The following is a 27,540-nucleotide window of genomic DNA, read 5'->3' as shown; positions in this document are numbered from 1 at the left end:
AGAAGCCAGGCCTGCTGTTCTGTGCACCTCATCGTACACCATGGGTCCTGATGTGTTCTAGGAAGCTGGACTTAGATATCAGAGTGGGTAAAGGATAAGCTCAGGGTAACACACACACACACTACTTGAATTCCCTCTAACACCCCAAAGGATTGTGGTGGAAAGGTGCTCATGGGCCCTTCTGGCCTCCCCTGTGGGCCTTTTCCTCCTACAGGAAGTCTCCCAGATCTGTCCTAAGCGTACTCGTACATACTCTGCCTCCTCTGCTCTGAGTCCTGCTATCTAGACCAGGGGAGAAGTGGAAGAGAGGTGGGCAAAACTCAAGACAGGCAGGCCAGTGAGGAAGTAGTTGCAGAGTCCAGGCAAGAGAAGATGGAGGCCTGTATTGGGAAACCAGTGGGGTTCTGGAGAATGACTTTCATTCTGTACTAAGCTTTCTTACCTGGTGGAGCTAAGGCAGAGTACTCATTCTCTCCGAGCTTCAAAGCCTCATCAGTAAAAGGGGGATGATAATAATCTCTTTCTTATTGATTTTTTACATGGGTAAATGTTGTCACATGGAGCCTTTTATAAACTGGAGAGTATAAAAACGTGGTCTTTTCTGGGTATCCCTTGCAAGTTGGTGCTGGGCTTTCCTTATCCATGAGCCCATTCCTGGTGGTGGTCTTTTGCCCTCCAGAACTCTCCCCCCGGTCCTGTTCTGTGCCTAGCACTGAGTCTCTCTCTAGTGCAACTCAAACCATGAGAAAGTATTTGGTTTGGGGCTTGGCTGGTTTTTATCTTATAACCTGGAATGCTAGCTTTATAATAATACACGCCGGTGTGGGTCCCCTCCCTTCTTAGGCAACAAATGTTCAAGTACCGACGGGTGCCCAGATAAAGAATCCACAGAGCCAACATGTGTGGACTCTTTCAAGACAAGCCAGTTTGAAGTCTGTGACTCATCTTTTCATATTTGCAGAATTTGTTCTGCTGATCAGTGAACGGTGGGGTTGGAAGGGCCTTAAAGCTCATTGGTCCAATTGACTTGTTTTTCAAATGGGGAAACTGAGCAACAGAGGAGAAAAGGATCTGGCCCAAGATCACGGAATGAACTAGAAACAGAACTGGAATAACCTGCCCCCCTCCACACACACACACACACACACACACACACACACACACACATACACGGACTCTTTTATTTTATGTGTGTCATGCAATCTTTTTATTGGGAATGTGATAAGCTTTATGGTCATTTTTTACCCTTTCTGTCGTCCTGGTCCCATAATGACACTATGGGCCTGTATCACTGCAGCTCCAGGACAAAGAGGGCACAGGTGGGAGTGTTAACCTGTCAGTGCTTTCCTTCATGCATCAGACATCACTAAGCACCGCCTTTATGCCAAGTCCTGAGGATATTGAGACAAAAGATGTGAGCCCTGGCTTCAAGGTGCTCAAAATTTAGTGATGAAGACAACAACAAAAAAACAGTCTCTGGGTGGGCAGGCGATTTTCCATACAGCTAAATGAAACATTTCTCCCATCTGTTGCCAGCACATTATATTTATACGTATGATGGCATTGACTCTTTTCATATATAGATTACTATGAGACTGATTCTCCGAGAAAGAAACCTACCAAATATCACAATTTGATGAAGCCCAGTGCCGAGGTCCTTGAGTACCTGCTTCACCGGGGTTCAGTGACCCTCATTCATTCGTTCCCTCAAAAAATATTTGTCAGGCGCCTAGTATGAGGTAGCAGAGATGCAAAGATAAATAGAAGACTGTCCTCTCCTCCAAGAAACTAACAATCCAGTAGAGAAATAAATAATGACCAGGGAAGCTTTTACCAGGGAACAGAGATGCTAGGAGGAAGAATGCCTAAGTCAACCTTGGAAAGTCCGCAGAAGTTTCACAGAGGGGGTGGCATGTGAGCTGAGGCTACTTAAAGAAAGCAAAGAAGCCTGCTGAACAAGTGAAAAGACAGATGGGCAGAAGCTGAGGATATGAGTAGGCAGGACAGGTGCCAGGCTAGGGAGAAGGGGCTACATCCTGTAGACAATGAGAAGTGCTGACAGTTTTAGGGAGAGGCTCAGATGGCAAGGTTTGTATTTTAAAAATTCATTTAAGCAGCCTTGCAGAAGGTGGGCTGGAGTCAGGGAGCCCAAGGAGGATCATTAATCCAAACAGGGTTTGACGAAAGCAGTGGCAGGACAGCGTTGAGCCAGGCCAGAACTTGATTTTCCTCGTGATTCATCTACCGCCAGGCACACCTGACTGATAGCTGCTGGCCGTGACCCGTAAGCAAGAAGCAGGAAGTTAGGCATGTGAGTCCCCAACACTGTGATTTATGGTCCTGACAGTGTTCCCTGTGTGAGACCACCCTCTCCCCGGTCAGCAGGGACAGGTACCATAAGTGATCCCTGGAGAATCCAAGCTTCCTCGCTTAAGAGAGAAGCTGACATGTTCTTGATCTTCTTTTCTTTTCTTTTTTTAAGATTTATTTATTTTAGAGAGCGTGCAGGAGAGGGTCAGAGGGAGAAGCAGAGACAGAATCTCTAAGCAGACTCCACACTGAGCACAGAGCCTGTCGCGGGGCTTGATCTCGCAACCCTGAGATCAGGACCTGAGCCAAAACCAAGGGTTGGAGACTCAGCTGACTGTGCCAGCCAGGTGCCCCCATGCTGTTGACCTTCTAAAGGCATTTGGGAGAGGCAGGTTTTAATAACACATAATCCACTTTCCCATCATTAATGCAAACTCACTCTGGCTTGTGGTTTTGGTAAACTCCAACAGTTTCTTCCAAAATAGGGCCTGGCAAAGTGACTGATCTTTCTCTCGAATCTCTTCTTTCAGTGCCAAGAGGCACTGATTCAGCCTCACAAACCTTCCTGCTTTTGCTCCTCCTGCTCCTTCCGAGATGCCTTTCGTCCACCTGTCTGTCTGTGATTGTGCATTGGAGTCTTGCTAATCCAGGTTCAAATTCTGGCTCTGCCACATAGTACTTGTATGATCTTGTACAAGAGAGCTGTCCTAATGCTACTGCTGAGCTGTCATAGGGTTAAAGATCGAGCGTGTAAAGTTCTCAACACAGGGCCTATCCACAGCCAGCACTCAGCGCTCAGCAGCTGTTATCGTTAGGTGAGATTCGGGTTTAATAATGAAAATTTGTAATTCTCTACTGTAAACAACAAAGTGAAGTCCTGAAAGTTTGGCACTACATCTTTTGATTAGGAGGATAACCATGGATTACAGTTTTCTCACCCAGATTAATTAAACTTGACACCTGAGTACCCAACTTGATTTCCATATCCAGCTGTGGGATCCCGCAGTAACCTATAATTAAGAGACAGTTGCTAATGAGAGATGTGAAACTTGAAAGTAAGAGCAAAAATAAGTAGGGATGCTCCATGATAAAGGGCATAGTTGCTGATCCTCGGGTCCTTTGCTCAAAGAGAAGAGCTTGGAAGACAAATGGCCATTTTAATGATATCCTCTCATTGTGTTAGGTTGGGATGATGCTTAGGAGAAAGCTTTCCTTGGAAGTAGCAAGAGTGGTTTGGTTTCATCACAGCGAAAGAATTGTTCAGTGTTAGGACACGTCACTGACAATGGGTGTGGAATCTATCGTAGAAGAAGGCAAATAAATTAAAAACAATAAAGTATATGATAAGATTACCCCTTCTGGATGATTGCAAGTGTAGACCTGCCTAGAGCCGAGGAGAAAATTTGTCTCCAGCATGTTGAAGGCCTAGGTCTACTTGGGTAAATTTTTCAAAGCCTAATTCAGTTCCTGGATCAGGATTTTGAAGACCTTGTGACACTTTCCTTATTCTGGTGATCCTTCTGATTTTCACTTTTAATTTGACTTTTTTTTTTTTAAGATTTATTTATTTTTTAGAGAGGGAGAGAGAAAGAGGGTGGGCAGGAGGGGAAGAGAAAGAGAATCTTAAGCAGACTCTGTGCCTAGATGCAGAGCCCAATGGGGGCTCAATCTCATGACCCTGAGATCAGGACCTGAGCCAAAACCAAGAGTCAGACAACTGACTGCGCCACCCCGGTGCCCCTTGATATGACTTCTTAAATCAATCTGTGGTTAATTTGTTTAGTTTTCACTCTTTTTTTTTTTATTGTAACACAACAACATTAAAGGAAAACTTTTAAAAATCATCCTTAATTTTTCTGCACTAATACAAAACTATTTTAATTTTGGAGTATTGTCTTTGTTTACCTATGTATTTCTTAATTAGCCCTCATGATAATTCTGGGAAGAGTTTTGTTATTATATACATTTTATTAAGGAAGAAATTTAAGGAGTGCCTGGGTGGCTCAGTCAGTTAAGCATCTGCCTTAGCTCAGGTCATGATCCCCAAGGTCCTGGGATCAAGCCCACATCGGGCTCCCTGCTCAGTGGGGGAATGTGCTTCTGCCTCTTCCTCTCCCTCTGCTCGTGCTCTCTCTTGCTCACTTACTCTCTCTCTCTCTCAAATAAATAAATAAAATATTTTTTTTTAAAAAGGGAAAAATTTAAGATAAAGCAGTTAATTAATACTGTCCTAAGTAACACACACGGTAAATAGTCAATAACCTGGCACATAATGGATATAGGTAACATTATTTTATGTATTGTTATTTTTACCTACTAGCCATAATATTATCAGAATGGAATTAAGCCAACTGAAATTCACCATTCAGGGGCGCCTGGGTGGCTCAGTTGTTAAGCATCTGCCTTCGGCCCAGGGCGTGATCCCAGGGTCCTGGGATGGAGCCCCACATCAGGCTCCTCTGCTGGAAGCCTGCTTCTTCCTCTCCCACTCCCCCTGCTTGTGCTCCCTCTCTAGCTGGCTGTGTCTCTCTCTGTCAAATAAATAAATAAAATCTTAAAAAAAAAAAAAAAAGAAATTCATCATTCAGTCTCTCTAAAAAGCCTCCAAGTTTATCAACACTGACGGCAACGTTGTAGGAAACCTCTGAAGAGGAGAAGAGAAAGAGAATTAATTTGACTAATAAAAATAAGCTCTTTCCATTAAAAAAAAAAGTTGCAATGTTAGAACTAAATCAGCTGAGATTTCCTACCACTGCTGATCAGATTTCCCAAGTCTGCTTAAAATCATTTGTCTGTAAAGCCCTCTCATCGCATGTGTCAATAATCCCGCTTAATATCCTTACAAATTAAATGTGGAATTAGATGTCGAGGCAGCAAGTGCTGATGCACTTTAATTTGTAACAGGAGAATGTAAACAGCGCCCATATAATTTACATGAGTAGCACAAACAAGGACGGCTGCCTCTCCATGTGGGAGTCGATGCTATGTGCACGGGGATGCGTGATGGAGGAGGACGAGCCCTACAGCCTTTCGAGCTATGAGAAGGGTCTTCTTCTACTCATCTCCTTTCTGGAATGCCAAACAGAAGGAGGCCGACTTGGGGGGATTTGATCCGAAACACTGGAGGGGGTGCCCACCCACAGGCTGCTCAGAACTGTGACTTGGCTCCTAATCAGGTTTGAAATGATCACAGCTAATGGCATTCGTTTGCTTTTCTTCAGGCAGAATGGGGAAACAGAATAGCAAACTGGCCCCCGAAGTGATGGAGGACCTGGTGAAGAGCACAGAGTTTAATGAGCACGAGCTCAAGCAGTGGTACAAAGGTTTCCTCAAGGACTGTCCCAGCGGGAGGCTGAACCTTGAGGAGTTTCAGCAGCTCTACGTGAAGGTAAGTGGTTTTCAATCTCTTGTTTTCTTCGGGCCACAAAATGCTGTCTTCATGAAACGTTACAGGGCCAAGTAGCCCATTTGTTTCAACCTGATGGTTTTCCAACCAAAAGGGAAAATGGACATTTTTAAAAAATGCACACGGATGCGTTTTGTTCCAGGCATAAGTCAAGCAGTTTCTGAATACGAAGAGCCATTGTTCAATGAAAACACGGACTAGAGTTCAGAGGATGACAGCATCGGGTGAAAGCGCAGTGGAAATCTCAGAGAATAGTGTTTGCTGATGATTATTGACATGCTGCTAATTACAGTATTGTTTGGCTTGTTAAAGGTATCTGCACCTCTCTCCATTAAAGAGAAAGTCCATGGGGCGCTTTTTCACCATGAAATGTCCTCCTATTTGCAGATTAAAAAAACCCCTAGATTCCCACAACAGCACATTTGGAAGGGGGTGGGGAGGTCCAGTACAATTTGGGCATCAAGGTCCACAACACGGACTCTTAACCCAGCATTTTGTACTGTGTACGAGTTCATCTCACCCTGGACATTAGATAGAACTATCCGTAGAAGGTATAATTTCTATTGCCGTGGTATTGTTTTGGTTCTTCTGAGTTTATCAGTGAGACCGGTTCTAGATCTGGCAAGATCTAAGGCATTCCAGTTCGTGTCTACTTATATAATCCTAGGCTTGTGGAAGAAGCGCAGTGTTTTTCTTTGAACTTTTTCTGACTAAAACAGCAAATAGAAAATATTGCTTTCATCCTTTAAATGTAGCAACCACCAGTTTGAGTGATACGAACCATCCACCTGCGTCTATGTGTGGGGAATGACTGTGTCATGTATGAACATTGCTTTTCGGTCCTGAAGTTGAGCGTTTCACCTCGCCTGTGCTCCAACAGTTCCATCCTTGAACGTGTACAAGCAGGGGCATGTGTAAGAATGCTCCCAGCTGCACTGTTCGCAATAGCAAAACTGGGAAGCAGCCCAAATGCCCATCAAAGGGAGAGTGGAAAATAAACTATGATCTATTCACATAGCAGTCAAAGCAGTTGAACTCTAGCATTGTGGAAACAGCAAGCGCAAAAAGTAAGTCTTCAAATATTCTAAATTAAACACAAGTAAGATTTTTAAAAAATTCTAAGGGACTACAAATAAATGCAGTAAAATAAAAGCGTGAACACAAGATCCAGACCGGTGGCTACATCCAGTGGGAAGGAGGCGAGGGATGGCTTGGGGGGTAGGGCCCCATGGTTAGATGAACATTGTAGCTCAGTGGCGGCTGTGGTTTTGGGTGGTGAGTTTGCAGATGGGTGCTTACTGCATTACTAAAAGCTCAGTAACCCCGTAAGGACCCCTGATGAGCGTCAGGGACCCAGGATTTTCATTAAGCCAAAGCGGAATAGCCGAGGGCCCCAGGTATATACAAAACTACCTCCTTAACTGTGTGTAGAAAGGTACACCTAGAGTGGCACGTGTGTGTATTATAAGCTCACTGTGCCATTTCTAAGACCTAAGACAGGAGTTTTTATCATGTGGCGCTTTTTCATGTAGAAATCTGAGAAATACATTTATTATTCAATTGATATAAATTACGTTTTCAGGGAAGCAAGATGGTATGCATTTTTGCTATATTATTCAACCACTCTGTAGTTTTCAAAGTCACATCTTCTAACGTTTTATCACCCAGGAGTTAGCCTGAGCCTCACAACTGTCTTCACTCTCAGCCCCAAGGAAAGTACAGACAAATGAGATTTGTCAAAGCTACTTTCGTATCACTGGAGGTCATGCAAGCTGTCACTCTGTGTTTAAGAAAGCTCTGTGTGCCATATTCCCCACTAGTTGTTTAAAATGAGAGAGGTTTGCCTTTGAAGAAATAGTTGAAATGCAGGAAATGAGGTATTTCATTTACGTACTGGAAATGCACCTGGAAGAGCACCAGCCTCAAGATGGAAGGGGGGGGGACCTGTAAACATTAGAGACAGCTCAGAATTTTGTGGTACAACTGATGTGCATATACCAACATCATCTCCCTCCTTCACCTCTCCCATCCACCCCACAGTGGATTTTTTTATTCCGGAAAGAGAATATCTGACATTCTGGGTGGAGTATAGATTCTTGGCAGCCTCTTAACATCCATGTTCAAACTCAGCCTGTGCTCTTGTGTTGAATCATCAGAAAGCAGGCAAAGTATTTTTTTTAAGATTTTATTTATTTATTTGAAAGAGAGAGAGAAAGCACGAGCAGAGAGAGGGGCAGAGTGAGAGGGAGAAGCAGACTCCCCACTGAGCAGGGAGCCAGACTCAGGGCTTGATCCCAGGACCCTGGGATCATGACCTGAGCCACAGGCAGACGCTTAACCAACTGAGCCACCCAGGTGCCCCAGAAAGCAGGCAAAGTCTTCTTCTCCTTCCAGAGTTGTCCAAGGACACAATAAAAGGAGAACCACAGAGGAAATATGTCATGTACACAGGGAGAAAAAAAAGACAGCTCTGATATGCTAGAAGGAAGAAGCCCACAGAAAGATGTAGATTATGTAATAAGGCTCAAGAGAAGGACTGACAAGAAAAGATTTCCTTTAATGCTACTGCAAAGAACAAATATTCAGCAAGACGCCGTCCTTATCCTGGTGAATAGACACTTTTCAGTGGCTCCTTCTCTTTCACTGTGGACAGTGAGACATCATGGAATCCAGCAGAGCGAGCAAAATGGCCTGTGGCCCCCGCCGTCCTGTCTGTGTGGTCAGCCTGGTGCCTCTACTGTCACCAGCCTGACCCACTTCAGGCCCCAGGAGAGACACTTCGCCGCTGTAGAACCCCACTCTTTTGAGGGTGTGGGGAGGAGCAGGATAATGAGAGAGACCCCTCTGCACGGCCAGGAGCCCTAAAATCTCAACTTTAGAAGCCTTTGTATCAAAAATGGAAAAGACCCCCTTCATTAGGTCTATGTTTAAAAATGTTTAAAACTGAGGTTCAGAAAAATGAGGCCTAGTGTTCCAGAAAGAGTAAAGGAAGGACATAGAGTATAGATGGGCATGCTCTCACCGCAGCACACGGCCCTTACCTCACAACGGGGTTCCACGGCAGCCCCCCATCAGCCCCTGCCAGCCCCTCCAACATACAGCCGCAGGAGCGAGCTGCACAGAACACAGGTCTGGGCATGGGTCTTCTTAGTTCGGTTCGTTCTTTCATCGTGTAGACCACAGTCACCTCATTTCAATCAACATAAGACCCAGTGGTTAGCACAGAGCCTGCCACAGCCTGCCATCAGTGTTTGTTGAGTGAATTATATTAAATGCAGGCTGTGTATCTCCTTCTCAGGGAGCCTTGTAGTGGAGACATATAGAAATGACTAAAGGATGAGTCCTGCCTGCCCTCCAGGATCTCACAGGCTAATCGAGAAGGTTCAGTTAACCCCAGTGCAGGGCAGAATGACATAAATGCTTGTTGGTGGGGCAAGAGGAGAAAGAAGAGGTTAATTTCAAGATGGGATATTAGAATAAGAAGTGAATGAATGCAGTGATGAAAGGCAAACATTTCTCTTCCCCTTTTAGAAGATAAAACATCTCTCAGTAGACCGTTTTTACCTTTTCCAAGCTCGGTATCATGTTTATTTTACAAAAATATATTGGTGGAATTCCATTCAGTAAGGAATTTTCTAGGCCTACAGCTTTGGAAATAAAAGTCTACTCACTAAAACTCTAACTTCTGAAGATTTTGTTTATTTGAGAGAGAGAGCACAAACAGGGGGAGCAGCAGGCAGAGGCAGAGGGAGAAGCAGGCTCCCCACTGAGCAGGGAGCCCGACGTGGGGCTCGATCCCAGGACCTCAGGATCACGACCTGAGCTGACTGCAGACGCTTAACTGACTGAGCCACCCCGGCGCCCCGCACCAAAACTCTATTGACACAACTACTCAGAGACAAGTATTAAAAGAAATAAAAATAAATGATGTCATAGAATCTGCAGCACGTAAACAGTGTATGATAAAGATACCTCAATAGAATAAGAAAATTTTCTGGCTAGTAAAGTATCACAACCGTATTCTATAATTCTCTATAGAGTTTTAGAATTTCACTCACAAATTGTGTTCTTATGCCTAAACACCAGCAACAGGAGTAAAAGGCATGCCTCCTGAAAGTTCTATGCAAACATATACTAATTGTAGGATTTGAGGCCTCTCATCTTTGTGTTGTAGAATATGAAATAAAACACTTGCATCTCATTTTGCCCTGTTTGCTGTGTGACTTTGATCAAGTGACTTTGCAAATGAAAAAGTCTACATCGATGGCCAATTCAAACTTGAATGTGTCTCAGAATCCCTTGGGCTGACTATGTAATTGGCAGATTGCTGGGCCCCTTCTTCAGGGTTGCTGTTTCACTGGGCCTAGGACAGAGCCCCAGTAACTGGATTCCTAGGAAGACCTCACGTATAGTTCTAATGGAGAAAACCCACGAATGACATTTTGAGAAGTACTGGTCTAGAGTTTAACCTGGGAGTATCCTTGGGTAGGCTTCTGGAATTCTGTACACACTGAGATGGTATGTAAAAGTTTGTATCTATGCTCTTTTGGGATAGCTTTCATCAGATTTATAAACTGTTCCATAAGGTGAAGAAAAGTTAAGAACCACTGAAGATACTTCTAACCATTGGCAGGCCTAACACTCTCATTCCCACGACAGCAGAGTCAGTGGGTCTTAACTGACATTAAGACAAATGGAGAAACATCCCCTCTTAAACTATACTTTCAAATAAACTTCACTGGAAGGAAATAAGAATGAAAGTTTCTTATCTGCACCTTGTTAAATTTGTTACGGGTTTGCAGGCAATGTTTTCCTGATTTGGGGCCCGTTAATTAAATCGTATTTTGTCCAAATTCCCATGAAAATGAAAATGGGAAGGCCCCAGTGAAATAAAATGCAATCCCTGTTCTCCATCCGCTCTCCTGAGCATACCTCTGTGCCCGGTGCTGTGTAGGCCCTGTGTCTACCAAGAACGTCAGGGTTCCGTTCCTTGGGCCACTGTGGTGTGGTCTGCCATCAAGGAGCCAATAGTCTAGTGTAGGCTTACTGTGTACATACGTCTGTGATTGCTATGAGGACCATGAAAGACAAGGAAGGGCCTCTGGACCCAGGGGGGGCTGGAGGGAAAGGTGATATTGAAGCTGATCTTCAAAGAAAGGGCGATTTGGACATAAGGAGCTGTGGGTCCATCTGGACACTCAAGAGTCTCACTGGCTAGAATCCCAAAAGCTGGAATTAAAAACGACTATTGTGTTTGAGAGCCCCTTCCTATGGCATTGGCAAGAGGCCCACAGACTGAGCCTATTAGGCTGAAACAAAAACATAACAAAATGAAACAAACAAACAAGAGCCACTTGGCAGTCCTGCTGAGAGAATGTGAAAACCACCTGTTGAAGAAAAAGCCTGTACACAGCAGGCACTCCTACCGCAGTCCTCCTCTCTTGTTTCTCCCTCCCTCTATCCCTCTCTTCTCTCCCTTGTCTATGTCCCCTTCCTTTGTTGACAACTCTCCCATGCTTCACTCTGACGGTTCGCTCACTTGGCTCTCACCTTGACCTACCGAGGAAGGAGACCTCGGAGTAGAGTGCCCTCCCTTCGGGGCTTACTGGTTGGAAAGTCGGGAGACGTGCCCAAGGCTGCAGAGAGACAAGCACGGAGGAGCCCCTGCACCAGCTTGCAAGCAGCATTCTCTCCACCTTACTGTGCATCCTCTGTCCTCTTGGCTACATTCAGGAGCAAGCATCTGGAAGCTTCTCTGGTCTACTTTGTTGCAAAGCAGAATGCCTCAAATGCTCCTTTGTCACTCCATCCTAGCCATCCTTCCAGGACCAGCTCAAAAGCTTCTCCCAGGAGAACCTTCCTTGATCTCTCCATTCTTGAATCAGAACAGTCTCTTCCTTCTCTGCATTCCAGCCACTTTGGTCCCCCCACCTCCTTTGACAAGGCTGTGATGTCTTTACAACACAATTATGCAAGCTTTTCTCACCTTCTCGCTAATTAGAGCCCTCCTCCATTTCCCAGAGCCTATACTGCTGTTGGTGTTTTGCCTGAATACACATAAATGCAGTAGGTTTAACCTGAAGGCTGGATGTGTACCTGCTTCTACCATATGCTAGCCGTGTGACCTTGGGAAAGCCCTATGCTTGAAGGTTTGTTAAATAAATCAACTAACCACTCTGGCTCTCAGTTTCCTAATCTATCAAATGGGGAGACTATTCTGAGCCCTGCATACTTAATGCGAGCGCCAACCAAAGTGCTTTGTAAATAACAGATCATCTTGCCCAAGATAAGGCTCATCAGTGGCTTGACCTTAGGCACCCGGGCCTGGGAGTGCTTGCAGATGCCAGCCTACCCCATCTCTTGGGTTGTGGCATCAAGAGCTGAGATATTTTATCAAAAGAAAACGCGACAGAGATAGCTATTGTGGCTTCTCAACATCTGATTCAAATCAAGTTTGAAACTAAAACTCTGGACTCAAAACAGATTTTTGGATGACCAGTTTTCAGGGATTCAGACCCTGCTGGTTCCTAAGAGGTAATTAGGAATAGGCCTTATTAAAAATTTGTTGGGCAGAACTATATACAGAAACATTTTGATTCCTTCGGGAAACAGACATTACATAAGACACAAAATGTCATCCAGATTGGGCTGGTGAGGACGTTGCAATTTTTACTGAGAACCTGGGAATTCATTTCCATTTGGAATGTTTGCCAACATGATCGAGGCTGCACTTCAACTTGAGTTAATGTGGAAAACAAGAGCTAGGGGCTGAAATCTCAAGGAAGAGATGACAATAAAGTTATAGTTCTGGGAAAACAAAGTCCCGTGTGAGGCTCCAAAGGCATTTTATTGTGAGATTGTCTCAGGGAATAGCTAGCTACCATGCGTCTTGCATTAGAGAGAGCATTTATCCCTGAGGGGAGGAAATGATAACCTTCTCCTGTCTCACAGGGTGTGAAATTATTTTGGATGGCTTCCACACCTTGGGATTTTGCCTTCCGGTGATAGGGCAGGTGTCAGTTAGAGAGTTATCAATGGTCCCTGCAGCCATGATATCCAAAGGAATGCTCTTAGATGGTACCTCAACTTCTCTGCCCTCAGGATAAGGCTGGAAAGAGCCCTCTAGAAGTCTCTCAGTAGGCCCACCCCCCGTCTCCTCCCATTTTACACAGGAGGAAACTGAAGCCCTTGGGAGTCAGGGGGCAGTCCAAGATTGAGCTGTTTCTTCATTGCTTCACACACCCAAAAGGATGTGTCTCAACTCCAGCCTGATGATGGAGGTTTCAAGCCAGAAGGACCTACTCTCCCTTTAGCTATTCTCTGCAGCTGATTGTTAAAGGACAATCCATTTCTCATTGGAAATAGAGTCAAAGAGGCAGAAATAGCCCATTTCTATTACAGAATTGGACCTGAAGATACAAAATCATGTCTGGACCTCTCATTATAAAAGCTGCTTTACATTACTGGATTTTTCTGACCTTTGAGAGGGTAACAGGGATTTGGATCTGGTACCATTGACTCAGCTTGGTGGGAATCATTTCCTCCCTCTCTTCCTGTGGCCCATGGAGCACCTGCTGGAAGAATGTTCTCTGTCATTGATTATTCGCTTTCTTGGCTCCACTTGGAATGGGTCTTGAACCATTGACGTTTCCTTCTGAGGGTAGTTACAGAGCTTGGGGTTCCACCCTTGTGACCACCCGATGTTGCTATGAATCATCTCCTGTCCAGAGCTCTAAGTCACTTCTCCCCTCTCATAGAAATGCAGTCCTAAATGGGGGGGACATGGGAGGGAGTCCAGCAAAATAGGGCTAAATCCATCTACAAAATGTCCAAGGGCCTCATTAGCTCTAGTGGAGGAGAATCCCTCTGTAGATGGTAATCCAGAGACGCTATTAGCAGTCGACCGCCTTCCACAAACACTGCTGAGTGGTATCTGTAACAAACCTGTAGCCAAGAGCCATGGGGGATGCAGAATTCAAGCCAGACTGTCTCCCTCATTAAAGGGCTTGCAGCCTACTAGAGCAGTCTATGTAGATAGCTAAAAGACAACAGAGAATGTGACATTTGTCCCAAAGCTGGTGTAGGCATTCCAGCCTAGCAAATTTCTGTGTTAATATCTGAAGATTCAACATATCTTGAAATATAGGTAGGACCTGTAGGTTTAAGGATTTCCTTAAGAGGAGGGGCAACCTAAGCAAGGGCACAGGGGCAGGGAGACTGGCGGCTGGTAAAGGGAATAGCCAGCAGCTGTGTCGAGTGACCATACTGGTGTCAGGGGAAGAGTGATGTTGGAGATGTGAGTGGGGCCTAATCACAGAGGTCATCAAGTGCCAGAAAAGCCCGAAAGTCCTGAATCTTGTGGACCAGGTGAACAGATGGTTTCCTACCAAGATGTGTTAGACGACCACGGACTTTCTGGTGACCTGGTGTTGTATGCTTCTTAAGACAATGTAATGACAGTACTGGGCATGAGCCATTAACTTTCATCTCCCTTGTAAGTGTTCTCGGTGACTCAGTGAGTGAACTGCAGGAGCTTGCAGTGTGCCCTCAAGTGAATGGCTTAGGAAAGGTTGATTGAGTTATTCATTGAGTATTTATTGTCTGTACCTTGCGTGTGCGGCACGAGACTAACGACAGAGGGAACCAGCAGGGGGGACACCCATGCAAGTCCCCCACTTTCTGGGGAGATAGATGCCTTGCAGGCAGACAGATGCAGAGAGCTAAGTGAGGATATGGGTCAGTCAGAGCTTTGGGAGCTCAGGGGCGGGGAAGGGAGACAGAGGGTCATGGAGGGTCCATCAAGGCTTCCTGGGCAGACGGGAAGGGGGCGGCGCACAAGCTGGGAGCTGAGGTCTCGGGAAGAACTTAGACAGACAGACAAGGTGAAAACACTGCCTCCACAGAGCAAGAGGTGGACAGGGCCCTGATCATGGAGCGATAGGGAACCTGTTCAGGGGCATTTTGGAATTGTCCTTCACAGAGCCTGTCTGCCCAGGCAGCCTCTCCACCTCTTTGCTTCAGTGGCAGAGGCTGAAGCCAGCCCACAGGGCTAGTCCAGTTCTCATCCTGGTCCAGTTCCCAGCAGAATGGCCAGCTGGGAGCCCTCCACTCCCATGGGGAGCAGGACTTCCCTGGGCCTTTGTTTCTGTCACAGAGAGGAGCTGGTGACTTGCTGAGAAGAAGTGAATTCATTAAATCTCTTAGCTTGAAAACAGTGACAAGGCTGCATCCATGCCCTCAGGCCCCCACACCCATCTCCTCTGTAGATGAAAGTCCTTCCCTCTCAACTAAAAAGCAAACTCAACTAAAGACAAATGGTGTGATTTGCGTTGTTTTCAGGAAAAAATACAATATGGTTATTGTCCTGTATTTTTGTGTATATAGTTTACACCAAATGATCAAAGGATATGTGGTAGGATAGTGCATACTATCATCTTTGGCTTAGATTCTTCTATCAGAGACCCAGAGAGTGGCTTAGAATGTGTGAGATATTACTGAAAAGGCAGCTTCTTTTGTGGGAAGAGCAGCCCTGGAGCCAGACTAATAATTTTGAAAGGGGGGGGGGAATGTTGACACCTCTGAGGTGTAAGAGCTGCAAATTCTTGCACAGGGCCCTCCACTTCCCTCCACTCCCCTTGTCGAAATGATTCTTTGTATGTACCTTGCAAGGGCTTGACATTAAACGTATTCAATAAAGGCTCAAGGTCACTCTCATTAGTACTGGGGCCTTGGGGACTGGTGACAGGATCACAGGGGTGAGGACTCTGGCCTCACCATGTGCTTGTGCAGCAGAAATTTTTCATGGTCTGTTCAGCTCTGTGCGGCCTCAAGTGGCCATCTGCTCCCGGAGACTGTCCCTCCCTTTGGAGAGGCCTGCCCTGGCTTTCAGTCATGAGAACCAGTCTTCCCCACATTTCGCCTGCAATCCCTCCAGGCTGGCCGAGCCGCTGCCGCCACTGCTCCTGTGTGGGAAGAGGGGAAGGGAGGAAGAGAAGAGCTTGTCCCAGGCACAGGTGCCAAAGGAAATGCTCCCAGTGGTTGGGGAGGTGAGCCAGCAGAGAGCAGAATCTCCCCCTCCCCTCCCCTTGCACTTCTATTTTTTTCTTTTTCTTTTTTTTTTTTAAGATTTTATTTATTTATTTGACAGAGAGAGACAGCCAGAGAGAGGGGGAACACAAGCAGGGAGAGTGGGAGAGAAAGAAGCAGGCTCCCAGCGGAGGAGCCTGATGTGGGGCTTGATCCCAGAACGCAGGGATCACGCCCTGAGCCAAAGGCAGACGCTTAACGACTGAGCCACCCAGGAGCCCTCCCCTTGCACTTCTCCACAGCAGACATTAACAGCTCGCAGGTGTTACATTAACTCCAGAGAAAGGCTGTAGGAGAAAATGACTTCGTCTGAACAAGGCACTCAGGCAGGGTCCCTGGGGCATGTGCACAGCACCCACCGAGGGCTGGACCCAGAGGAACAGCATCCCATTTGAGGCAAAGCATCTCAACACTAGATATTGAGTTGGTGGCCGGACAGTTTCTGTTATCCTGTGCAATCAAGTTTACTGTCTGCTCCAGGGGGCTGTCTCTCTCTCTCTCTCTCTCTCTCTCTCTCTCTCTCTCACACACACACACACACACACACACACACACACACACACGTTTTGGTTTGAAAATAAAGACCCATGGTTTGTTTTATGAGTATGGGTCACAATGGCAGGGCAAGGTGGGGCGCTGGTTGGCTTTACAACATAAAACACCATAGAAACTAGGCACACCTTAGGTCCTTTAGAATAAATCAAAAGATGGCAAGATGCACAGATGAATAATAAATAGGTGATAATAGCCAACATTAATTGAATGCTTATTGAGTGTCAGGCACTGTTCCAAGCACAGTACTCTGCATATATTATTCATTTGTTCCTCACAAGGGTCTATGAGGAAGGTATCATTATTTCCTCCATTTTACAAGTGAGGTAACAGAGGCACAAAGTGGTTAATAACTTTCCCAAGGTCACGCAACATTCAAATGCAAGCAGTTGGACTCGACTGCCAGTGCTCCTTCCTAGGTAGGTGGGTCCTTCATGGAAATCTCAGGGGGCCCAATCCCTACTCATAAGGATGGTTTGTGTGGTTTTTCTAACCATAGTATTTAATTAAAAACATTCAAGTAAATGACCAGTGTGGTTCCAGCTGACTTACGGGAGAGCATGGCAGGGGCAAGGTGCAAGAGGTGTGGCTTCACAGCAGGTTCCGCGTCCTGGCTCTGCTGCTGCACTTCACTCTTCACTCTTCTCTCTCCAAGACCACATTTCCCCATCAGAAGACCTGCCTTTCCTGCCTCCCAGGGTTCTCATGAGGGCCAAAGAGACAGAGTCTGACAATGTGAGAGCTCCTTGTGGGCTGTGCTGGAGTTGGGTCAGTGGAAAACCCAGTGGAGTGACTATCTCTTTGAGGTTGGAGAAGCCCACCCACCTCGAGGAATTGCAACTTCCTTCTCAAGCACATTTAATGACCACACATTATGGGATCATGGCTGGCAGTGACCCCAAGAGACACGAAGGGGTGGCTTGATTAAATGGGGCATCAGACACTGTTGGTTACCTACCCAGTGGCCATCTCCCTCTTCCCACGCCTTCCTCTCCGGTTGTGGCCAACGTCCCAGTGCAGAAGCTGACAATCCAGGTACACACTTTCCCAGTCTGCTCTGCATCTAGGATGTGGGCGTGTCACCTGATCCTAGTCGAAAGGGATCTGAGGAAAGATCTGTTGGGGGGCTGGGGAGGGTTGTGGAAAAGGTTTTTTTTTCCCACATAGGAAGATTGGCATGCTGGTATTGGTGGTGTGCGTGTGACACCAGGAACAGCTGTCGTGCTGAAGAGAGATATTGCTTCCACGCTGAACCTGGTAGAGTAGAAAGTCGGAAAGAACCTGGGCCCTTGGTGATATCCCAGATGTGCTGGGTCAGTCCTGAAACGGTATCTGGACCATATGTTGTGTGGGATACTCAACCTTTCATGGTTTAGGCCCCCTTTAGTTGGTCTTCTGTTCCTTGTAGGAGGAGGTATCCTACTTCATACAAAGTAGAATGGGAATGAGAGGCGGAAGTCCCGGTCCTAGTCAGGATGACACTGCCAACAAGTTGTGTGATTCTGGGCCAGTTAATAACCTCTCTGAGTCAGAGAGTCTCAGTTTATTGAAAAGCCTGGTCATCCTGCCCTAACTCCCTCAGAACATGTGTGGGACCACACGAAAAATTTTTTTTGTACCGCACCAGCTGCTTTGTTCTGGAGATCTAGAAATGAATAAAATATGGTACAAAGGCAGATATGGGAGTGAACTCCATGGTCGACAGACAGAAGTTCAATATGGCTGAACAGAGGAGATTGAGGGGATGAGAGGTAGAAGGTGAAAGGTAGGCACGGCCTCAGTTTCTTCCTCTGTAAAATGACGTAGAGAACCACATGACCTCTTAAGTTCACTTCTAATGCCAGGATTCTAGAAGTCAAGTGTGGCTGTCACTGCTAGATCTCTGCTAAATGTGAATGTCCCTGTGCCATAGGTCACCTGGTATCGTAGCCGTTTTCCTGTCCAACTACGCACAGGGACAGAGACTGTATCTTACCCATCTCTGCATCCCTAGCACTCAACAGTAAAAATTAGTTGGTTGATAGAACAAATTATTAAGTAAATAAAGGACTCTCTCTTATAGATTAGCTGAAATACAATTCGAAGAATAAATGAAAAAAGTGAAACGTTTTATAATGTGTTATCTAGAATAATAAGTCACAGAGGTTCATAATGAACCATTTTGATATAGAATGTTTAAATAAGCAGGATGCAACCTAACAGGATCACATAACATCCATTGTCAGAGGCAAGTGGTTAACTAATTTTCTTATGAAGATGCGAGGCACTTGCAGGAAAAGAGTAGCCAAATGAACTTCCTCAAATATTATTTTCCCAAAGAGGAAATGAAAGGCTAAAATGTAAAACTAGAAAGGTCTAATATGAAAAAGCTATCTGATGACTTGGAAATTAGGCTGTTTACGTTTGAGTTTGTAATGAGAGTGTCAGAGAAAAGTGTGAAAACTGAAAGAATTTTAGAAGAAATGCAAGGGAGATCATAAAAGACATAGAGGGTCCCTGAAAATAGATAGCTGTGTCTGCTTTCTAAGTAAATCTCACTGCATAGTCAAGGTAGGACTTATTTTTATCCATGTTCTTTTAAGACCATGTGGCTTACCTACCAGGAGCATGATAAATGATGACATCTTGTTAGAGCTAATATGTTGTGGCTTTATGGCTTGGCCTCAGTCAAATCTCATGCAGACTCAGAAGCTGGTGCCTGGAGACATCTTTCGAGATGACACAGGTGGGTTGCCGGGGTAACTCACTGGATGAGGATGTAGCCAGCTTTGGGAGAGCTTACATAAGACGAGGGGATGTCCTGGAGTTAAGGGATGACAGGAGTTGGGGCACTGTCTGTTCAGCTTTCAGGTTGAGGACAAGGTGGGGACTTCAGAAGTTGCATTAGCCACCTGAATCAGCCACCTGAATCGAAAAATCTTAGCATCCAGACTGATGAAGAATGCCTTGGGTAACTGAGGATTCTAGTTGATGGAGAATTAACAAAATATATATCAAGCAAGAATGACTGTTTTCATAAGAATCAGTCTCATAATTTCCTTGTAAGATTTCAAAGATATTGGAGATGTCCTATTATTTTGTGTTAGAGACAGATGTTAATATGTGTTTATTGTTCAAATGGATGAATGACTTCCTTGAAGGACCAAAACTCAGTTGAATTAATAACTGTCAATAGGAGAAAATGAAGATCCTGCTGGGTGTGTATGTGTAAGAGAGATTTTATACACATACATAAAAACACACATATACATTCAATTCATTTACAGACTCATGTGGTTTCAACATGACTGAAGAGTGTTTTTCTCTAGCAGAAAGTCTAAGCTAACCTAGCAGCACTACTCCTCGAGCCATCCAGAACTCAGTCCCCTTTTCTCCTTGTGCCCCTTCCTAGGCTGTTGCTCTGATTCACATGACCCCAAGTGGCTCATCACAGTGTCACCTTCCAGCTAGTGGGAAGGACAAGCTAGAAAGGAGAATATGCCCCTCCCTTTAAGGGCAAGACCCAGAAATTGCACACATCACCTCAGCCATATCCAGAACTTAATTTTGTGGCAACACCCAGCTGCAAGGAACACTGGGAAAGTGGCTTCAATTTTGGATGGCCTAGCTAAGAAGTCAATTACCTTGGAAGGAGAGAAGACTGGATGGGGGACAGCTAGCAGTCTCTGCACAGAAGGTACATTCTTGGAGGGCTTCTGTCTGTCAGTAGCCTCTCTTCTAAAGGTCAGGTGCAAGATGGGCAGCTGGGTTGCCATTTGAGCTTCTCTGTGGATGAGATCTGAGGCCATGACAAGCAGAAATGGACTCACTCTGTGTGTGCTTCTTCTTTACCCAGAGTAGATGGTGCCAAGATACTCTATTCTGCTGCCTGAGCTGGGCCTGACAACCTCCCCAGGGCTTCACTCTGTTCGATGCACTGGGGCCTGATGGAAACTTCATCCAAATAGAGAGTTAAATCGTGGCCATAAAGGTCCCAACAGTTGGTCACAACGCGGGTTTGTTTTTTAAACATGAGAAACTGTTGTCTGTAATTTGCTAATCTAAGGACACCCTGTACCTTTGCCCTCTTCTTGTGCCTGCTCCTCAAATCTTTATCCCCACTGGAGTGCCTCTGCAGGGAGTGCGCTGGACTGGTGGACCATGATGATTGCTTGCATTTCTCTCCTCGTGTCAGTTTGGCAGTAGAGACATGTATTTGCCCACATGACTTGAACATCACATGAAAAGCAGGCCTGTGGCGGTGTTAGGCAAATGTAATGTCACATGAGGGACAAACACCTAACAATGGGTGAAAGATGCTAAGACATAGGACCTGTAGTCACACTTGGAGTAAGATTTACCAGCGTAGAATGTCTGCTTGGTCTTGGTATTTCATCCATCCATCCATCCATCCATCCATCCATCCATCCATCCAACTATCCATCCATCTATTCATCCATTCATTAAACTTATGGAGCATCTCCTCTACAACACTCTCCGATTAAGAGCCGGGGTCACTGAAATGAACTAACAGCCATGGCTACTGTACTTAAGCTGCTCAGTTGATAAGGGAGCCTGTCAAGGAAACTGACAATGGTGATACAGTGAGGTTAATGTTGTGCTAGGTTCCGTGAAAAATGGATAGTGCTGGGAAGAGGATCCGGGGGAACTTCCCAGAAGAAAGCATACTTGAGCCCCATCTTAACATAAAGAGCCAGTAGCAATGAAAAGATGGAGTTCCCAACAGCAGCAACTTTTGCAATTTTTTTTCTTTTTTTGGCTAGGATTCTTTTCCTGGTCCTCATCTACAAAAATCATCTTGCAGGTCAAGATCCTAGCTATTTCTCAGCCACACTAAAAATACATCCATAATCTAATGGAAACAAATACGTTGGCAAAACTTTCCCCTTCCTGCCCATTAGTCAGCCCTTTATCAGACAGGCCTGTCGAGGACCGAGAACATGACATTGGATCGCAACGTGTCAGTGATATGGGCCTGGAAGCATCCGATGACAGGGCCTTGGCTCTCCGTCTCTACTGTGGGTTTCCAAGGAATCTTCCTCTGAACTCTAGCCAGGCAAGGGCCGCAGCTCAAGTCCCTGAACCCTGCTTGCTTTGATCTGGTAGCGCCAGGTTTGGCTGCTTTTCCCGGGGAATATGAAAATCTTTGTTCCATAAAACAAGCAGTTGTGACATTTTTCTGATCCTGATGGCAATTTTCAGAAAGACAAAGGAAAAGGAGCTAAAATTGACAGAGTTCCTGCTGTGTGTCCAGTAGATGCTATGAGAGAAACAGAGGCGAAAGGATCCTCTGGAATCGATATTAAGTAGTAACAATAACAAGATCAATAATAATAGCAAACACTTCTGGAGCGTTCACTAAGTACCAGGCACTATTCCGTGTATGTTCTGTGTATTGATTCTTTTAATTCACACAACAGCCTTTTGCACTAGATACCATTACTGTCTCCATTCTACAGATGAGACAACTGAACCCGAAGAATAGTAACATGTCTAAGGTCACACAACTGATGAATGGCTGAGCTATGTACCAGCTTTAACTTTGGATCTCCCAGCTCTGACCTTTACTGTGTGACCTTGAACAAATGACTAAGCTTCAGTTTCTTCACCTACACGATTGAGATACAGTGTCTCACACACAGCTCTATTGTAAAGATTCCAATTATGTTGAGAGACCACGCGTGCACAAGGTAAAATGAAGGGTGGTTCATGCCATATAAAAAATATGTTGTTAGGCTCATGTACGGCTGCTTTGGGGCAGGCTTCATCTAGGAAGTGGGGCTTGAGCTGAGCCAAAAGGTAGACTTCTTCCTGGCTAGGATGAGGTTTGGAGGATTATTCTGAAGAGGACAGTGGTGGCTCCAAGTGTGAAATGAGCCAACTCTGTTTTCCCGTGCCTTGTTCTCTGTGCCATAGTTCCTACCCTGTGCTTTCCTCCTCCACCCTTGGCCTCCCCTCACCCAAATGTTTCTAACTAATTTATTTATACTAACATACCAATGACTGATCAGTTGATATGTCCACCGTGCCAAGGGATTCAGTTTATCAGGGAAGCCAAAGTAATAACGGTGAGATTTCAAGGTCTGTGGTGGGAACGTTTTCTGGGTGCTAAAATTGATATCACCCCCTACAGGTAGATAATGCAGGGTAAGACTTTGCCAATCACGAGGGGTGAGAATTGGACAAGCCATGTTCTTCACTCCAGGTGGATGTGTGTGCACGTGTGTCAAGGGCGGGGGAGGAATGGGTGTGTTGGAAAGTTTTTGCCTTTCTTGACTTCGATTCCTTCAGCAAAAGAATCTCTTTGCAGTGTAGTCCTTTGCTGGGTTGAAGCTCTCAACCTTTAAGAGGGAAGCAGAGGGTGGTCCCAGGGGGTGCTTGATCATCTGTGATCCCTGTGGCTTGTGAGGGGGGGCTGACCAGCAAGGAACTCCCATTCCAAAATGATTCTCCAGTGTAAAAGCCCTCTTTCCTGTCCGTAAACATCCCATCAGTCCTTCATCAGAGACCCCTGGGGTGGGGGTAGGGGTGAATGTGGAAAATCCAAGTAGAATTCTGCCCGACCAAAACCCTACTGAATAGATCACCCCAGATATGACAGAGATAAATCTACAGCCACTGCAAGGCCATCTCCAAAAGAGGCCAGGGAAGCTGGAAAAATCTAAAAGAGTAGCTTCTAACATCAGGGGTATGCATTCTTGATTTCCACGTGCCTGATGGGGATCACCCCTCCCTTTTCTGGTTCGATATGAAGGAGGTGAGATCAACATCTATACTTTGAAAAAGCTCCCGGATGACTCTGAAATGCATCCCGAGGTACCATTGGGCTTTAGTATGATGCTAAATGGGGACAGATGATTCTGGATAACAGCAGTCATTTTATTTCCCAGAGAGTGGATTTGCCCATCCTATATTCATTCATTCACTCAACAAAGAGTTCGCAAAGCCCTTCTTGAAGCCAGGCCCAAGCTCAGCCCTCAGTGCGGGGGGACACACATAAATAAGACCCTTAACCTTGCCTCGAGTGACCACAGTCCAGTGATGCCATTTCTTCTCCCCTACTCCCCCACACCCTGCTGTCCCACTTCCTTCCATTTCCTCCCGAGGCTACCCCCAAGTCCACCATCCTCACTGTTCCAGCTTCCCCTCTCTTCTTTTGCCTTCGGGAGCTCACGCAGTGCAGTGTAACATCCTTCTCCCTGATCCGTGTGCTCCCCTGGTGGCCAGGAAGGCCAACTTACGTGGAACAAGGAAGAACATGGCTGTGTGAAGGTACCAGCTGCAGGAGTGACCTCTTGCATCTTCAACAGGGGATTACTAGTGAGTGCACAGAAAACATTCACTGAGGTAAAAAACAGGGATCATAGGAAGAATTAAAGAACTGGGTAGACAAGTAAAGTAAAATTCTTGGAAAACATTTGATGAATTATACACGTCTACATTCCTGATATCATAACGGCCAAATCCAGCTGAGGACCACAGACAGGAGGGTAAACAAACCACCTGGGCAGCCAAGTGAGCTGTGGGCTGAACGTTAGCAGACAAGGGTTCCAGTTCCAGCCCCACCACTGACCCCCTGAGACCTGAGACCAGACACTTCTGTTCTCTCACCACAAAAGGCATCAAGACTAAACTACCTTTAAGGACTCTTCTTCCTGGAGTAGTCACCCCAATGTTTCCCTCATGGTAAATACTCTTCACTCATGGTAATCCCCAGGTTTCTTTCCCACCCAGAAGTAGGAGCCTATGTGGGAAAGCGCTTGCTTTTCCTGAATTGGACACAGCTACTTGTCCAGAGTTCATTTCCTCGCCTTCTCGCTTTCCATCCTGTTGCCCAAAAACAAAGGATACATGCCTCCCTGACCAGTTATTCATTCATTCATTCAGTCAGTCAGTCAGTCAGTCAGTCATTCACTCCATAAAAACATAAGTAGCTCCTGGCATTTAAATGACTTTTAGGCTGATCAAGAACTAGAAATCAGGTAAGATCCTGCCCCCAAAGAACTCCCAGTCTAAGGGGCAAGAGATAAATAGTTAATACCGTAAGGTAAAATATGCTTATTTCCTTCAAAAGGTAGGCCACAAAAGGTTAGGAAAATGGGGTGGGAGGTGGGAAACATGCATGGGGAGGGGCTGTCAGAAGAGGCTTCTGGAAGAGGTTGAATTAGGACTGGTCTCTGAACCGCGGTGGGATTTCCCAGGACAGTGGTGGGGAGGGCATGACACGTAGGCAGGAGGGCAGAAGAAAACTCAGTGGTCTCTCTCACCACCTCTGCTTTTGTGGCAGCACAGGAGGGGGCATTGAAGCTGCAGCTTCCTGTTGTCAGACTTCCAGTTGGGGGAAACATTGGCTTAACAATGTTCAGCAAATTGCATATTCACGATGAATCCCATTGGCAGATCTTTGCAGCCCTGAGCACCAGAGATGCCTCTGACAGCATAATTACCCTGTACTATAAGTTTTGCCAGTTGTCACTTTCTCAAGAGCTTCACTTAACAGTAGGCGAGGAAGCCAGCCTGATGGGCTCCACACGGCACTTCCTTTGGTTTTCTTGTCCTTTCTCCCTTTGCCTCTAAACCCATGCCAGTGTGTCACTGCCTTATTCACTTAGCTTTGGCCAGCACCAAAGGGGGCAGCCATCCTTCAGGATCAGGTCCATGACATTTTACCTTCTTAGCAGGACTCACCAGGGAGATGCTCTCTAGGCACCCAAACGGGGGGGGGGGGGCAGTTACAACAGGCCACCCATGGAAAAATGCAAACCTGCTTGTTGGTGAATCAGAGGAACCAGGGTCTTTGGGGTCAGAAAGAATTCGATTCTGATTCTGAGTAAGCCTCTGTAAAATGGGAATAATCTCCCAGAGGAGCTGGATCAGATGAAAATGCCCTCATTTAGGAAATTACCAATAAATCTGTTTCCCCTTTTCCTTTTCATATGGGAGGTTTTGTCTGATTTATGTACGCCCTGTTTATAGATTAATGATTACATATCAACCTCACCTTTCTTAAGTACAGCTCCCATGATATCCCACTTCCTCAAAACCCTCCTGGATTCATGCTACCTCATTAAATGAAAAAGGCCAGTTGCAAAGCACTTTATAGACAAATGTATAGCATGATCCTATTTTTGCAAAATATACACACATGTCTCCCCATACCCCTCCTTTTCCATAGTGTTTAACTCCTAGAAGTTTTGGTGAGAGGGGGCCCTTCACTCCTTACTTTATACACTTCTTTATTACTTGAAATTTTCATTACACACATGTACGACTTTCATTTTAAACTAACCCTAGAAACAACAACAAAAGCTCTCCTATGGGTCCCTTTGCCTACTGGAAAAAGAACGAATTCCATTTCCTTGCACTGGACCTATCTGTTACTTGGCTACAGATAACCAGAAATTCAATAAACAGTGGCTTAAACAACAAGAGTTTCTTTTTCTCATACAAAAAAAAAAAAAAAAAGTTTGGAGGGCTGCCTCAGTGGCTTAGTTGGTTGAGCGTCAGACTCTTGATCTCAGCTCAGGTCTTGATCTCAGGGTCATGAGTTCGAGCCCTGCACTAGGTTCCATGCTGGGCCTGGAACTTACTTTAAAAAAAAAAAAAAAAACTTAAAAAAAAAGTTTTGGAGATGGACATTTGTTTGGTAGTAGATCATGACTTCTGAACATCTCTGGGACTCTCTTGGCCTGACCTTCACGGATTTAAGCTGGTTGCTGCCATCCCAGGCACCACATTACCTCGAGTCTGCCAGAAAAAGGGGCAGGGGACCAGCTACATCAGTCACTTTTTTTTTTTTAAGAGTTTATTTATTTATTTGGCAGAGAGAGACAGCGAGAGAGGGAACACAAGCAAGGAGAGTGTGAAAGGGAGAAGCAGGCTTCTCGCCGAGCAGGGAGCCCAAAGCGGGGCTCTATCCCAGGACCCTGGGATCATGACCTGAGCCGAAGGCAGATGCTTAACGGCTGAGCCACCCAGGCACCCCTGCATCAGTCCCCTTCTATCAAGAAATAAAAACATCTCCAAGAAGTCCTTCCATCCCAGCCACCTTCAACAGACTTAACTCTTCTGTCGCTTTGGCCTAAACTATATATCACTTGCAAAAAAAAAAAAAAAAAGCAAAGAACAGGATTGCTATTATTAGTTTGAGTCCAATCATTACCTACTGCCTCAGGCTGGGAGCACTGATGCCTTGAACAAAAGCCAAGTTAGTGAAAACGGGGAAGGGACAGTAGGTAGGTGGCAGACGACCTGCCAAAGGGCCCAAGAACCTCACGGCACCAGTCCGCACGCTAGCGAACACGGGCAGGCTGCGGCCACCAAACATCCTTCAGTGTTGCACCTCCAACCCCGTACTCGCGCTGTTCCCTTGGCCCATGACATGCTCCCTTGGGAGGTCATGGTAAAGGGAACAAGGCGCACACCTGCCGCGAACAGCATCCCAGGGTGAAGCCCAGCAAGCCTCACACTGTGACTCCGGGAGGTCCTGCAGTCAGCCCCGGCGCCTGTCGTGCTCTCATTTTTAATGGATGAACTCCAGCTGATGTATCTTGAAGTGCTGTGAAATGGCATAGCGTAGCCTTGCCCCATCACTGCTACTAGCTCCCCCCTGGACTCCTTCTGCAGCGTTGTGACAAGTCCCGCAAAGATGGGGAAGGACAAGACTTCTCCAAGACACCCCACTGTGACTGGTGGCACCGGGGTCGGTGGCATGAGCTGATGGAGCAAAGTGAGTTTGCTTTCTGAGCAGGTGAGCTTGACCGACTCGAGCTCCATGTAGACCCTGGATTGCAGTTACCTGGGTGTCTGTCTCACCTTCCCGGCTGGACTGGAGCTACTGGAGGGCAGGAGCTAGTTGAGCACCCTTAGAAAAGCCAACTGGTTAATCAGATTGACTTGAGGAGCGCCTCCTGCCCTGTGTGGTCTGGACCCCAGAGTCCATTCTGGCTGGCGGCTGGGCTTCAGAGCTATGATATGGTCCCCGAGGAATAGTAAAGCAAGCAACACCCTCAGCTCCGCAGCAGGGCAGGGGGACCCACGACCCATTCTCCTACTTCATTCCCTGTGAAGTGGGACACACCTCTAACAGTGAACAAGATAGCAGCGTCCTTCCCCCTGGCTGCTCCTAGGGCTTTTCCCTCTGGTGGGGAAGGCTGGGTTTCAGGAACACAGAGAAATAGCCATCA

The 27,540-nt window shown here is 46.0% G+C and overlaps 1 protein-coding gene across 1 annotated transcript in view; it reads left to right on the top strand.

Moving 5' to 3' along the window:
* VSNL1 (visinin like 1) overlaps positions 1–27,540 on the top strand; it is a 97,460-nt gene that overhangs the window by 33,185 nt on the left and 36,735 nt on the right. Inside the window, exon 2 of the mRNA XM_045807112.2 lies at positions 5,532–5,698. Coding sequence (XP_045663068.1) covers positions 5,537–5,698 — 162 coding nt within the window. The 5' untranslated portion in view covers positions 5,532–5,536. The remainder of the gene's footprint in view (positions 1–5,531; positions 5,699–27,540) is intronic.

This window comes from Ursus americanus, chromosome 7 (genome assembly GCF_024610735.1).
Source record: "Ursus americanus isolate L20-20 chromosome 7, mUrsAme1.1.p, whole genome shotgun sequence".
NCBI classification, from domain to species: domain Eukaryota; kingdom Metazoa; phylum Chordata; class Mammalia; order Carnivora; family Ursidae; genus Ursus; species Ursus americanus.
The sequence above is the reverse complement of the archived record's forward strand: the minus strand, read 5'-3'. Positions and strand labels throughout refer to the sequence as shown.